Here is a 16,851-nt window from a genome sequence, read left to right as displayed (position 1 = left end):
CCCCAGTCGAACCAACACAAAAAAAAACCACCTCCAGCTTTTCCACCTCGAGAAAACCGAACCTCCTGAAGACGTCGCCAACCACCTGGTGCCTCACGTTTCCACCAAATTACAACATCACCTGGCCCCCGTACCTCGTCAGCACGTGTTTATTCCTTTGTTATAAACAAATTTCGCTCCGCGAAACGCTCAAAAGCGGGAGAGGTTTCAAAGTTGGCGGCCGGCCCGTTTGCGCACGCGCACTCCTCCCAATCGTGCGCACATGGCTCCTCCCGAGCACCACGCTACCGGCTAACTCCGTCAGTCAGTTACAAGCAAGCACGGGATAGGTCTGCTTGTACCATCATTAATTTCGTCAAACCCAAGATATAGAGAGATATACTTTGAAATTAAATATATTTTTGTACGAGTGCAACACTTTTTAACAAAAACAGAACCGTTTTATATGTCTCTAGTGACTCCGTTCGATTCTTGAGAGATTTACGGAGATTTAACAGTGTCGTGTTTCTAGAGGTTTTCCGCACCGCCAGATTTTTCTCCTGAACTGTGCTAAGGGTGAACATGCCGACCAGTTTGTTCTCAGATATGGAACGTTCCAGCGGTATCGGTGACGAGAGGGCTCTCCAGCTCGCGTTGGAGCTTTCCATGCTCGGTTTCACCGACCCCCTGTCTTCTGTAGGTGAGACTGAAAGTCCTGGTGACATTTCATCTTTCGTCAACCCCCTTGTCGGTCTTGAGGAAGTTAGGTCGAAGAAGAGCCAGAATATGACCGAGTGCGTTCCAGTACCCAGTTCGGAACATGTGGCTGAGATCGTTGGAAGACAAGGTGGGTTCCTTTAGACTCCTTATCATCGACAATATTTACAAAATATTGAAAAAATAATAACGTATATCGGCGCCTTAAAACGGCGTCTGTAGCTGGATTTTTGTTTCCTGGTATCGACGTTTTTTGCAAAGGCGACTGAATATGAGACCTGGCAGTTTGTAAATGTAAACATTTTCCTGTTGTGTATATCTTGGTCAGGAGTTCACTCTACGTCCGCAGTTTTTAACCTGCAAGGTTTCCTGGCCTTGGCTACCAGCTTGACCCGGCAGCATGTGAAGGTTCAGGGTGCAACCAAAGGGTTTGCATCTTTTTATCGGATTTTCAACGGGTGTCAGTAATTGAGTGGAAAAAATGAAATTTTGCTGATTCAAATTTCGTTATTCTGTTTCTTAATACTTTTCCCAGATAATATTTGACTCTCTAAATGGTTGTAAAGTTGTAGTGGCTTTTGAAACATTCCAATTGGGCAAAACTAAATTAAAATATTTCCAAGGCCACTACAATGTTATAATCATTCTTTAAAAACATATATAAAAGACGTATAATGGTGTTATTAGAATCAATTGAATAATTGTAGAAACTTCACCAAAATATAAGAAACTGCATTTTGATTATGCCGAATTGGCAAAACATTGCAAAAGTGCATTAAAAACTTTGAAATGTTAGTTGAAAAAGAACCAAATCTTCGAATATTCCTATTTTTAGATAAATAATTGCTGACTAAAATGATATAATAACAGTTTTCATGTAAAAATAACAGAAATTAGTCGCCGAAGCGATATTTTGAATTTGCAACTTTGGAGGTCTGTTTCTTTTTCAATTCACCTCACGTTTTAGCTTAAAGGGAATACCAGTGAGCGTCAATTTGATGAATCACGATAATTACTGCTTATACCAAAATAATCCTCACATTCTGCATGGTGATTTATTATGTTCAACGAACTGCTGACTCAAAAAAGCTGCCAATTTTTCATGAAGCATTGAATATTTCCACATTGGAACTGTATTTTGACTGCGTTAACATGTAAAACGTCAATAGGTATTTTTTTATGAAGTAATTAAAGTAAAAATAAAAGTTTTCGTTTCAGAGTATAAATGACGATTTTTGAACGAATTCACTTTTGTTAGCTGTCAGTGGATATTACTTTTTTCATCGTATTATTTGTAATAGCTCGCACAAAAAACTGTACTTTACTTATCGGAAATTTCTTGTTTTGAATTTGAAGATCATAAAAAATTCAACTGGCTCCTTCATTTGTAGGAAAAACTATGATGGGATCAGTGGCGTACCCAGACATAAGCTTTGGGGGGGATAAAGAAGAAAAATTTTCAATTTTTCCTTCTTTGGAAGAAGTTTTTCAAAGAATTTTGCCTACTCATAATAAGATTGTGATATATGAGGTTGTTACATATAATGGATATTCCTTCTGGGGAGGGGATATATCCCCCTTATCCCCCCTTGGGTACGCCACTGGATAGAATAGTTTTTTTCTACAACTGAGTGTGTTCAAATAGATTAATCCCATCCATGAATTTTAAAGGCCAAAAATCTATGGAACTACAAATTATTTAAATATTGAAGACGTTGAATGTTGTTGATAAATTCTGTGAATTTCGCATTATTAGTATTTTAGATTCAGATATTTTTGTACTAATAAACTTAACGTACTTTTCGAAATGTGCTGCTTACTGACAGTAATAAGTCCTGAAATATTGACTGTATAGGGTCTGAGACCATTGAAGCAAATCCCCTGTGTTTCACCCTAGTGACTAAGCCGTTCTTAACTGTTGGAACATCTGTCTATCCACACATAACCTCAATCGTGTTTGTAACGAGTTTGTCGTGTTCACAATTCTTTGATTGCCACCCAAACTCGTTATCATTCTTATCTATGGTATCACTCGTCGTCAAGACTAGAATTTTGAATTTCCAGTGCGCCAATTTACATTCGTCCTCGGGTATAAGTAAGGATGCGAAATTCAACACAAGAAGGCCGGCATCACATTAAATGAGCAAATAGAATCTGATAAGACCACATCATGGTTTCGTTACCTAACCTCGAACGTTGTTTTGATCCTGCGTTCACTAGATGCAGTTAATTTAGGAACACTTCCATAGAATCGGATTGAACTTGGTGGAAATGGATGCCGGTGGTGCCGGATCTGCTCTTTCAGAGGGAGATCTACATAAAAAATAATCGGATTTGGTTAGGTTAACCTTTTCACGTTCAGTTTTTGACTTATTTCTCAAATTTTGGGCTTTCAGGACACTGGAAGTTCGTTGTTGTAGTTTATGGATTTTTAGTTTTGAAATATGTAATAATTTATCGGAATATTAAGTGAATTTTCTTTGTGTTTGTTCTCCTGACGGTTTCATCAATCTGACAACACCGTGGGCTGTAGAATGTAACAGAGACGTAGTTGCCGAACCGGCTAGACTGTTGTAAAATCAATAGAGGGCTGGTAGCTCGTAAAGCCATTGAAATATTAATGAAAATACGTTTGGCAAGGACCGTTGGGATGTAATTCATATAGTTTCCTGTCACGTTGTGCATACTGAGGAGTTGTTTTCGACAAATCGCGTTTTGGCAATAGGCCTCCTAAACTTCTCCGAGATATATTGCAAGGTTAGACACTCGGGAAATCTTTATCAAGGACATTCATCAATTTGATTCGTGAGGAATTTTGCTCGTGCTTGAAAATGCTACGTAGGTACAGGTGATGAATGAGAGCTTTGTGAGAATTTTATTTCGCTTAGTTTGTGAAATTCTTCTAGAGATGTACCGGGTTTTTCACCATAATTTGACCCCCCCTTCAACTTTGTTTTGGAAAGAGGTACAAAAAAAATGTTTCTACAAAAGTTTCACGAAATCGTATGTTATATATTCGAAATCAGGGGAAAAAGAGCTAGTCAAATATAGAAAAATATACAGGGTGTTCCATTTGAAAAAATGAAGTTGCCATCAATATGTTGCCCACTTTATACATTTTTCATTTTGTGAGATCATTTTAAAAAACACTAGTGGATTTTGGGGAACTTTTGTAGAAAACATTTGTTTGTACCTCTTTCAGTAACAAAGTTAAAGGGAGGGTCAAATTATGGTGAAAAACTCGGTACAAGATTGTCAATTTTCAATGATTATCCAAATTTTTTTCTAGAAAATCACTCGAATTTCCGAAAAATTAAGGGATCAAATAGAAATTTATTATTTCTCGATGTCAATACTATAACGTAGTTATAAAATTGGAAATATCTGTTATATATTTATTGAATAATCATTTATTTAATCACAGGAAGGGTTTCACCCTTCTCAATTCAATTTCAATTGGAATTAACCGTGGGTGGCGCCCGTCGGACACGACCGGACGCGTGTGGAACCTTTAGCACGAAATTTTCGAAGTTCCCTGGATCGTGTGATTTCGAACTTCCTGTCGATCTCCGTGTAAGAAAACACTTCCACGACTCGAAAACCCCTCGATGTGCTCGAAAGCAACAAAAGCGAACCGTTCTAAAATGGATCTCCGGAGTGTGGGGTCACATCCTGCGGATGATATCGTATATCGATTGATAGGCGAGCAGTATTGGGTTTCGCCCTTTGTGAAATCCCAATAACGTACCTTATTAAGCTTTGGGGGTAACGATGCCTGAATATTGAAGACTGGCAAGGTACGGGATACGAAAAAAAATTTTTTTTTCGCGCTCGGTTAGGCATGGGCCAATTCCCACGCGTTGTACGTGTAGTCGGTCCATTAGGTTCGGTGTGTTCGTAAAATTCGACGGTGTTTCAGATCCAGGCAGTATTTCTGGAATTTTCCATTCTGGTCTATCTTTGAGTTCCTTTATTTTTTTCAACATTCCTCAGACAAGTTCAGGACTGAAGTGGACAGTCGAGATATCAATCATATTCTTCATTTTTTCATTGATTTCTACGCTTAAAATTGATTAATTCAATTCTGATAGTTTTTTTTGAACTTCAACTATGGATTTTCCTCCGAGTATTCGAGAAGTTTTCCTTTAAGGAAATTCCATTTTTTGAAGTTGTTATCCCGAATAGTTCAAGGATACACTATTTTTCAAGTGTGATTTGCTGCTCTTTGTTCCAGTAACACTTCACAAACGTCTAATCTTTTTGTTTGAACTCAACAAAGCAAAGTATGACAAGTATTTATTATATTTTTGGGCAGACCATCTACGTTCCAAATATCACTTGACTTTGTGACTAACTTTTGGACGTTTATGGTGTAATACCAATTAGGTACCATATTCTCAAGTTCAATTGACTCTTTTGCACTTTTTTCCGAAGTGATTCATTTTACAACATCCTTTTCATCTTTGAAACTCGTAGTGTAAATTTTCAGGACGTAAGGCAGATGTTTCGGTACTTTAGTCGGTTTGTTCCTTGCATCTTCGAGGAAAAAGGTCTTTATGGTTTACCCTTATATTTTGAACCACCCTGTTGTTGGTCGAAACAGGTAAAAAATACCTGGGAATATTCTTGGAAGATTGGAGTGGCAGATGTGTGAAACCCCTTGATTTTTTATCTTATTTATATAGCAGAAGAAGTTGCTTTTCCTGATGTTGCAGTTCATTCTCAAACTTTTGGATGCAATATTTTGTATATCAAAATTTTTAAAATCAAGATATCGAAGTATAAAATCATCAGATTTTATTATCTCTAACGAATACATTAATGAAGAACTCACATATGAAAGTGTAAGTGTGATTGACGTTTTTGTGAACTTTACGCTTCCAAAGTTCTGGTTGACATTTCGTAAATGTCAAAGACCCGAAATTTTTGTTCATATCGGTGCGCGTAAAAAATCATATCTTCTCATTAGCTAATGGAGTTAATACTTCTTCTTAATGGGCCGTGATAACATATCGAAAATAAGTGATTCAAAATAGTGCTAACTGTTTCGGTTTAGGTATTTGTTACGCAATCTTAGAATATGATAAGTTTCGTTGTTTTCACAGCTTTCCTTTGTCGAGATTTTGTTGTAATATTGCGTTGGAATTTTCAATTCAACTAGATTTTGAATAATATACAGGATATCAAGGGTGTTCAATTAGAAATCGGTATAAAAAATTCATAATTAGGGAAACGAACAAAATCTCCATGAAGTTTGAATTTCATTTCCTCTTGAACCCTTTGGCGGATTTTAGCAATTTTTTTTTTTTTTAATTGTTGCTAAATTTAGATAAATAATTGCTGAAAAAGGGCGAAAGTATTCAAAAGAAAATGAAATAAAAACTCCGGTTAAATTTTGCCGGTGTGTATACCTTTAAAATTCATTTTCTTTCTGTGATCCGATAGAATTTTTTAATGCTTGGAGCATCGAATACAATGGATGAATATATGCAGTTCAGTAGAGCTGATTGAGCCACCTCTTCCTGTGTGGAAGCCATTTAAAATAGCCTCGATAACAATAGTAAATAATTACCACAATTATTGGTTCTCCGACATATTCAACACCGAAGATATTCACTGAACGAGATGTTCGACTAACTAAATGCCAATTAGAAAATTCAGCACAGACTCTCGAGACTTCGAATCTCAACTAAATGGAGCGGTGAAAATAGCGACACGCAACGGAAGAAAAAAAAAATGAAAAAAGGAAGCGAAGAGGTGCCTCGGAACACTGCAATATATGGTTACAAAGGCCTTATATACGTTTCTGCTCATTTGAGACAGGGTAGTAAAGTTTGGAATGAACATAAATACATTTGTGAGGCGGCGTTGTTGTAAGATATTGAAATCGGTTATCGATTTTTTCTTCACGAGAATGATGCATGGTCTGGTTATGCAGAGAGTCTGTGGCCGGGTCAATACTGGACGTTGCCATCGTGTGTTTCACCTGGTAAATATGCGGAGAAAATTTGTATCTGATTGTTTCAGCGGGAATTCCTAACGATAATATACAGGTTGTGGAGAATTATTTCATAATTTAGGTGATAATTTCTCGAAAAAATCAAAGGTAATCGAATCGGGAAAGCGTGATGGCCAATTTTTCTTCGAAAGATTCTTAAGGTTTAATTATTTTTATTATATGATCTAAAATCATACTTGTGGTAATAAAGTAGGTGACTCGAAAAAACATTTGATCAATTTTCCTTTTCTAGTTACATAATTGAATTATAAAAAAATTAAGTTAACCTAGGTAAAGGTTTGGGTTAGTCTGCTATAGAATAATTCTTAAATAATTTTTCATATCGTTCATCATGCAAGAGGTGAAAATATTGGCATTTAGAGAAAAAGGCGAAAAGAGGTTTTTGTCATTTTCTATTATTTATATTAATCCGAATCATACAATGTTATACTTATATTTTTGAAATCAGGAAGAATTAAGCTTTCAGAAAATGGCACAAAAATCTAGTGTTCCCATTTGAAAAAACATAACTTTGGGTCATAGCTTCGTAATTGAAAACCCTTTTGAAAATACGAGCACGCCACTGGATTCTACGTAAAAAAGTGCCTATATAATGTTTTAATTTCAGAGCTCTATCATCAATATTAGCGGAGATATAAATGTTTTTCGATATCGCCATTTTTCCAATTTTCGCTTATAACTCGAAAACAAAAGAAGGAGGCCAAAAATGAATACTACCCTTGTTAGTTTCTCAGAAAAAGAGACGGAGAATGGGGTATCAGATTTTGTCTATCTCCTCTGGTTTAAAAGTTGTATTGCTAAAACATCGAAATTTGTCCACCCTGTACAAACGAAAATTCCTCTGATCATTACAAGAAAAAGGTCCTATAAACATGTGCCAAAAATTCCATTCCACATTTTTCAATTTTAAGACTTTTGATATAATAATTTTGAGTGCTAACACACAGGTCATATTTGTTCTTTCCTCCAGAAATTTTTTTTTTCTGGAGCACTGGTAGTTTAGAAAAATGTAAAATCATTTTTTAAGAGAAATCAAGGGATGCTATATTCTATAATTATAAATAAAACTGCAATCAAAAATCGATGGAAACAAATTTCATAAAAATTGTCAACTAGGATTGAATTTCTTAGGGGTTACCTAAAAAAAACAAATTCCTTCAGAATTTTCAAAATCGAAAAATTCTCTAAAATATTCAACGTGGTGAACCCCTCAAAATCGAAAATCTGGGCATTATCCCCTGTTATAAATAGATCGTTCGGTGAATAAGGCCCGTATTAAAATGAAATTTAACGGCTTCAACAAGGCAAGTCATTTGAAGTTTTATTGGCCATCAGTATCATGATATTGCAATTCTATTCTGCGGAGCGATTCATTCAACTCTATACTCTGTTCAGGTAGGATGCTGCAGCCCGATCTTCGGGCTCGTTAGATATATTGGCGTCATAAAGATGTTTTTATACAATCTCGATTAATTCACATCAATATCCCATTCTTGATAGTTATTCCCGTCATAAAAAAACGAATCTTTCTTCGATTGAAACCTGAATTTCGATCTCGATGACATTCCGATAATAATAATATTTTGTTGGTCTGATGTCAGATTGATAACGCTTTTTTTTCGGAAGGTAAGAAACATCGTTAAATTTTTACGCCTTTAATCTACTCTTTAATTGACCATTGTTGGGAAAAACTATATGAGTATTCATTTTATGTATACATGAGGCACCCCACGCAATCATAATGTATACGTCATAAGCATTGAATGGTACTCAAGTAGTGGAACATGCGTTCTTTAATGAATTTCAAGACTCTCATTGTTTTGGTTTATGATTCAAATTAATTGAGCTGGAATAGTAAGACTTCGATAGGAACTCGCGAATTTGTTTGAAATAAATCTCGATTGTTCATTTTATTCTTCAAGTATTAAATGATGAATAAGAATTTCTATGATTTGAAAGTTAGTATTTGAAGAAAAGAAAAGTAAATTTCTAATATAAATTTGCCTGCAATTTCTGTATGTCCAAATTATTTTGAAAATTTGCAAATTTCTTCTATCTTTCCTGAAAAAGTTTTCGTGAGAATACAGGCAATAGTTTTGTTTCAGATGATTTTGAATTGGAAGGGGAAAGAAGCAGAAAAAAGAAAGTAATGAATTAAATATTATTTTATTGCAATTAAACTCAAAATTTCAGTAGAAAATGTATTAATAAATTATGTTTGAAATGACATCTACCACCATTCCTTATACAAGCACGTGCCCTTTTTTTTATTTCTTCAGTTGTTACTTTTCGCCTGAAATTTACTCTCAATCTCGCTGCTTCATCTATACTCTATTCTAACGGTGTTAAATCCTGACTTTTCGCTGGCCACGAAAATAATCCAAAATTATAATCAAAAAAGAACTCGTATATCTCGTAAACTGTTGATTTTTGGTAATCACTAAGTATGGTTCAAACGACATCAAATGAGCCATACTAACACCTCCTCCAAGGTTCACGTCTAATTTGGAAACACCCTGTATAAAATCATGTCAAAAAAGTTCGAACTCAATCAGATGCTCATTCCAGAACGGTCCCATATGTTCCTCAGCGTAGATTACGATTGAAATTCAGAGAAGTCAACTCGAAGAAAGATAGAAATATCTTTCACGATATTTGTTACCATTTCAACTACCGAAACACGGTGCCGTATCAGTTTTATCAACAATGACGTTAACTAGAACTAACACGTAGGCAAATAATCGTATAACCGAGTATTGAATAGAACAGTCGAATCGAATCCAAGACGATTGTCCTCGCCCAAAATTCAATCAGTTCCATTATCAGACTGATTGATTCGGTTTAATGCCACAAATTCGATTTGGTCTGAGGATTGATATATGTGCTTGGCTATAATTGATAGTGGGGCTCTATTGCAATGTGCAACACAATATGTTCAGATTAAACTCGAGGAAATCACTATATTATAATCATTGTACACAAGCCGTTCAGTTTTTAGAAAATCATATCTATGAGCTAGAAAACAACATAGGCAAATTTATTTGACAAAAGATGCATTCAAACAGATTGCTATTCAAAAATATAATCAATCAAAACAATCTTTACAATGACATTCTATTGAATTCACAAAAAATTATCTTATGAATCAAAATTGCAAACAAACGCTCTGTAAATGGCACTTGATTATTCATACTTTCACGTGACGTCACTGATGACGTCAATTTCACTTTTGATGCTTACTGAAAATATTCTCTATTGATGTATCGAATGAACTTAATTGTATATTTTGAAAATGTCTGAAAAATCAGACTTGTACAGGGTGTTTAGATACCTACTGTGTGCTTGGGAGAATCCGAAATTGATCGTTTTGCATAATCTCCAGTTAAAATTTGTACTGCTTGCGAATAATATCAGAACCTTGATTAAACCATACAAACACCTGTTATCTATTGCTATATTTGTCTTTTAAAATTGACCCCATCATTTTTCTTAATTTAATTTAAGTCTTGGAAAAATCACCTCCTGTGTTCTAAAGGTCCCCACCCATCTTCCGGCTGGCATGTTGGATGACAAACCGGACTAATAATTTATTTTGAAATGTCACGGATTCCGACTGACCCTGTATATGATGGGATCGCGTGTGTATTCAACATCTTCAGGTACGACGAAAAACTGCGTTTCCCTCTGAGACCGACCTCGTATTCAGAAGAGCGCGACAAGAAGCCTAGCGTAACATTTTCCTTGACCTTACACAGTGTGCTCTTCCAAGGTCGCCGGTTATTCACTAGGAAAGGAGGAAAGAGAGAGAAAGAGACGTCTCAGCGTATACACTCTGTCGATTTCTTCCCAACAATAGAATGGAACCGTCCGCAATGTCATTATCAGTCATCGACATTTAAACCACGTACACCGTGGATGTTCTGTGGACGTACATGTGCGTCTGTGATCGGACCTGGGGACGGAACCTTTGATGCTCCTTTCTTGGCGAGACCACTGCCTTCTGACGACTATATTTCAAGACGGTGATCTGTGGTTTTTACATCCGCGCGAATATATCGATGAATTTTCTATATGGGGTGTTCGCGCCTGATGTTTTCGATGGGAACATAGAATTGAATCGTTTATAGGTTTCTGCCTTCGTGACAGCTGCGATACGCAAATGATACATTAAAGTTTCATGAATTGATACTATTTTTGGTCATTTATGTTAAATGGAACTGATTTTCGGCTTACAAAAGAATGAAAATGTCATATTATCATGCATATCCACAGTTTTCATCCGAAACTAACAATCAAATGATATATGTCAAATTTGAATGACTTTTAGGCCATAAGCATTGAGGTTACAATCCTTTTTGCTAGAAAGAACCATTTTTGGAGTACTATTTCCTTAGGAATCATTTAAGTAATTAAAAAATTGTAGATTAAGAACGCAATCACATATTTCAATGGCTAAAAATCCGAGAATATCTCTCTAGCACATAAAAAACGAGACTAATCTAACAGCTGGCCTTGTGACAAATAACAAAACAATATTCCATCCATCTGCTAAACTCCAGTTTTCAAACAAGTAGTCGATCCTACTAGCATGAGAAACTACAACCCTAAACATAGGGTGGGATTGTATCATCAACCCTATAGATCTTGCCCTATTCGTGATTCATAGGCAAGTATCGAGGGTGTTGACGTTATGAATCATCACTGGAACTAACATCCTTTGAGAAAATTACGTTTTTGCCACAGTCGATTCTATCGAGGAGGGTATCGTATAAAACGTACTGTGTCAGGTGCTGTTTTTACCGGAAATAATCCATTAAAAAACACCTGAGAAGCATTCGGAGTGCCACTCAAGATGTCTTATTGTCTTTAACGGAAATTTTCAACCTTCGAGTATTTCAGTTACATCAGTGACACTTATGGCTAACGTCCATTGGAAAGTGTGGGCATGGCCGAATCCGTCCAATGATTTCGGAATTATTTGTCTGAAATTTTGTGTTGTCAACTTCTTGAAAGATACCGAAAGTATATATACAGGAGAATTGAAATTTTCCATCAGGAACAACGAACCAAAATGTAATCGTGCTCCAATCAATTTTCCTAGTGATAACCATGAAAAGTTTATGGTTTCATTGGCTTACAGATCAGTGGAAAATATGAGTATTTAATCAACAACAATTTCACGTAAATTACTTCTAATCGGTCAGTGGGCCTCGTTATCTTCATTAGTGCTTTAATTGATAGTGTGTAGACGCAAATCTAAACGATATGAAGACTGTGCTCTACTCATTTTCATATTTGATTAGAAGTTGGTAATTAGCAGGAAATCGGTCAGAAGAGAGAAGAAGTCGTCTGGTAGTTAGATATTTGATTTATTCGGTCATTACCGGGAAATTCATTGATGAAAATACTGAAAATTTCTACAATTTAGTAAGATCCACTGACTTTAAAGTTGAAATGTCCTCGATAACTTCACGAATTCAATCTAAAAAAGAAAAAAATCTAAAGAAAAAAGTCTAAAGGTGTTGAATCATAAGATCTCGATGGCCATTTGTGATCACCTCACCACACGCCCAGAATTTTTTTTTTGCAAAATTACGATTATTTCGTTGCTTGTGTGGCACGTAGCACCGTTTTTACAAAATAAACGTCGCCCATATCAATATCTTCCAATTCCAGCCATAAAAAAAACATAAAATATAGCTGGGTAGCGCAATCGACAAGGAATCGAAAAACTTGGGTTTACGACAACACACACAGGGGCTACAGCAGCAACATTATCAGTTGTTCTTGAGCGACGCACACGGTTTCGATTCTTCACATCAACAACTTTTCCCAACAACCCAAATTTTCCAATAAAATCTGAAATTATCAATAATTTGCAACCTATTTTTGGCATTTCGAGTGTTTAACTTGTTGTTCAATCTGTTTTTCAACTAGCATGTTGTCTTTCTTGATTTTCTCACTGATGGGAATGCCTTATTATGTATAATATGGTTTATTCATCAGCGTTATTGTCGGTTATTGTTAATTTAGGATTATATCAACAACTAGATGGACCAGCAGACGTCTTGACAGATTTTCGGCTTTCGTTTCACTCCCATAATTACATTTGCGTTTTCGACCAATATTACATGATGTTTACTTTGTTGAAAGTAAAGTTGAAATCTCGGACTCATCGAACAAATCGAAGGCCATAAAAATCAGTCCAGTCGTTCCTGTTGACTCGCAAAAGCTGGTCTTGACGATCTACGAAAAATTCCGGGATTGTCGGATATTTTCGTAGATCGTCAACGCCGCACGCGATGCGAATGCAGCCCCGAGAGGCATCCTGTACAGCCGGGGGCATTGGCGATCGATAAACAAAGGCGTAAAAAATGACGATCCCATTTTTATGGACGATTTCATCGCGTTAGGAGTTCTGCATAACACAAGAGAGTTTAATTCGGTGTTCTTTGCCCAGACAAAGGAGGTAGATCGGGTAACAGCGTCCGACCGCGCTCGCAATCTGATCTGGTCGCCATTTTATTGCTCCTTCCGAGCCGGCCAACCACCCAGACCAGACGTTAAAAAACGAAATCCTTCCGAGAATTATCCGTGGAATTCTTGCGGAGAGGAAAAAATCCTTTCTGCGGGTTTCTGCGCACCGCTACCAGTCCGCAGAAGATGCCCATTAGAGATGGGGTCGCATATCTCCTCGGGATTCTGATTAATTCAGTTGAAATTTCGATTTGGCATAGTCGGCTTTGGATTTCGATACCAGGAATTTTGGCCGTTTCGACTTCGACTTGAAATATCGATATTTCAAGTTTGACCCACCAGAAAATCCAAATTTTTATGTGGCTGCATAGGACTAGATCCTTGTTAGGTTATTTCAGATGACTCGCCGACACATTTCTAGCAAAATCTCACCCATAACTTGACGCATGTTGGTTTTCACAAAAAAAATCCAAAGGCAATAAATCAGAAGATCTTTGTGGCCAATTCACATAACCAAAATGAGAACTTGTCTTGCAATAAAGCCAAAACGAGTGGTGTAGTGTAGCTTGTTGCACCATCTTGCTGGAACAACATCTGTTCCAATTGCATTTCATTAATTTCAAGCCCAAAAAAAATTGGTATCATTGAGAACGGGCCAATCACTCCACCAGACCAAATTGTACACCATACAGTGATTTTTTGTGGATGTAATGGTCTCTTAGCAGTTAAAATTTTTACTGCCCCATAAGTTACATTTTGCTCGTTTACATAGCCACCAAATGAAAAATGTGCGTAGTCGCTGAAGAAGATTCGATGCGAAAAATCGTCATCCAAACGTTGTTGTTCAATAACTCAATTGGCATATTTTCTGCGAATTCCATAGTCAGCTGACTTTAGTTCTTGTGTCAGCAGAACCTCGGTAAGGACGAAGTTGCAAATCCAAATGCAAAATACGCCTTAGCGTGCCGTAAGAGAGGCCCAAATATTGTCCGCGTCGGGAAATATATAAATTTGGATCTCGACAGATCCAGTATCTTCGAAATTTTTCACTGTCTTACCAATTGTACGCTCAGATGGACGATTATATCGACCATAATCTGCCTGTGACGCCAATCTTAAGTTACAATGAGAAACTTGCGTTCAAGTTGAAAGTTGGCAGCTTATATTTCTCAGTTGATCATTTGAATTTGGCTGCATAAATACCAGCATTGAAAAATACATACATTCGACTTTTACTAGCTTCTTGTTATTAGATAATTGTTATGAATCTCCCAACAGAAGCTCAAAAACGCCATAAATCGTTGTGCTCAAGCACACCCTTCTTCCTAAAGACAAGGAAAAGTAAACCATTGCTCAGTACCAATGGGTGTACTCCTACGTTGTCTCTGCGGTACTTAAACTTTCTCTCGTTAATTATTTAATAGAAAACAAGTCGAATTACATAATCTGGCGATATTTTTCAGTCTTCACCTTGATCGACTTCGATGTCGTGTCGGGCATTGGAAAATGGCAATTTGCTGAATTGCCTTCTGTGTTCCATAATGACGTGTCTGGGCACAGTAAAATTAGAACAAGAATGGAAGATAGGGGCGTAATCTGCTGGAATGCATCTAGTTCGAATCGGGGAAACATGGGTTATAAATCGGGTTATAATGGAAGGTTCTGAATATCACAAATACGCTACAATTAAGAGTGATTTAGTACGGTTGTTAAGGCCGATCCACACGAGGAGTTTGCTCATGGAAAGCTTCTTCCCATGTTCGTTTATAGTTCGATCTATATCGATTCTATTATACTAAAACTACGTGAACTTGAAATCTGAAGTACCACATCTTTGTCCACTGATTTTTTTTTTGATTAATGATAGGCAATTTGAATATCTTATTAATTTGAATTCGTTTGTAAACTTTAGCACTTAATGATCTTCATTCATCATTTCCAACGAGTTTTACACCGAAAGAGCATCAAAAGGAATATTTACATATTCATAAAAAGAATTAAAAGCCCGACTATTCTATTGAAAATTCATAAAAAAAAATATTTCCACTTTTCACTTCCAAAGGGTGTTTTTTTTCGAGGTATATAACTTTAAGTTGGCATTACCTTTCAAGATGGCGACCGATTCAACATCTGTCAAGTGATTTATTCTCAGTTTGGTTGGTCAATTCATCATGAATAGACTCACGTCTGAACATCGCTTTCAAATAGTGCAATTTTATTTCGAAAATAATGGTTCTGTGCGGAATATCATGATTACTAACTTTTTCATTCCTGAATTGAACAACCATGATGTCCACGAGCTGTGGTTCCAACAAGACGGCGCAACATGTCACACAGCTCGTGCAACAATCGATTCATTGAAAGACACGTTTGGTGACCGCCTAATTTCACGTTTTGGACTTGTTATTGGCTTCCAAGATCTTGTGATTTAACACCGCTAGACTACTTTCTGTGGGGCTATGTAAAGTCATTGGTCTATGCGGATAAGCCACAAACCCTTGACCATTTGGAAGACAACATTCGCCGTGTTATTGCTGATATACGGCCACATACATAGTCCAGATTGGACTAGATCCGAGCCAGCCGTGGCGGTCATATGACAGAAATCATATTTAAAATGTAATGCCACAAGATTATCTTGCTGATAAATAAAATTCATGTCAATCGAATAATCCATCGTTGTTTCATTGCAGTTTAAAGTTCTATAGCTCTAAAAAAACACCCTTTATAATTACATAAGAGCTCACTCGAATTTTTTCATTTTCAATAAGAATCTTAACAGTTTTCAAAATGTAAAATTTAAAGAAGCTACTGAAATGCAAATATAGAAATTCAGAGTTTTTTCACAATTTCCAACACGATTTCCATCTTTGAGCGTGAAACGTGAAGTTTCCCCAATTGGGCAAAGGTTAAAACATTCCCACTAACACGAATAGAATCATCAACCTTAAACATTGTCGAATTTAACCGATTCTGTTTTGCAGCATTTAAAAATGAAGGTTTTCCTCCATTCTTGTATCGTTCTAATTTCCTGATTAACATAAATTGAAGGTGAACGATGCCATAATGATTCAATCTTTCATGACGAAACTCCGAATTAATATTTTCAAGTTCACTCTTTTGGAGTTTATTGCCATCGTCAGGTCGATTATCTTGTAGAAATTTTGTATTGTGTAACTTTGTTGTGGATTACACGGCAATTTAAGCCAGAACTTTTCACGGTTCGGTAGTCTTTGCTTCTATATTGGATTCTAGAGTGTTGTCGAACTCGAAATATTTGCGAATCATCTTATATCTCATTCTTTCTTTCACGGACGGGTTACTTCGGATTATTATAGTTATTTAAATAACCCGCATAATTATTTAAACTAGTTGCTTCCTTGAAATCACGAATTTTCGATAGAGGTGGCAACGTCGCATTTACACTTAACGTCAAAAATCCAATGAAATGGTTGTATAAAAAAACTAAAGTGACAATATTGAAAATTCCAAACCTCCACAACATTATGACATAAGTCTGATGAATTTTTCATTAAATAGGCTATTTGAAACATTTTCCAAAGAGGTTGCCAAAACACAAATTCACCCAATTTGACGACACTTGAATATGTCAACAATCGAATATCTTTTGAGTAGATCAAGTGTATGTTGAATGAGCT

At 36.3% G+C, this 16,851-nt stretch overlaps 1 protein-coding gene across 1 annotated transcript in view; it reads left to right on the top strand.

Annotated features, from left to right (window-relative positions):
• Positions 1 to 205: 205 nt before the first annotated feature.
• The window catches only part of LOC123675872 (RNA-binding protein MEX3B), a 71,724-nt gene continuing 55,078 nt past the window's right edge, over positions 206 to 16,851 (top strand). Inside the window, exon 1 of the mRNA XM_045611412.1 lies at positions 206 to 826. Within this exon, the coding sequence (XP_045467368.1) occupies positions 562 to 826 (265 nt within the window). The 5' untranslated portion in view covers positions 206 to 561. The remainder of the gene's footprint in view (positions 827 to 16,851) is intronic.

Source organism: Harmonia axyridis, chromosome 3, assembly GCF_914767665.1.
Source record: "Harmonia axyridis chromosome 3, icHarAxyr1.1, whole genome shotgun sequence".
In the NCBI taxonomy this organism is placed as follows: Eukaryota; Metazoa; Arthropoda; class Insecta; order Coleoptera; family Coccinellidae; genus Harmonia; species Harmonia axyridis.
Note: the sequence above shows the minus strand (reverse complement) of the source record. Positions and strands in the feature narration are given on the sequence as shown.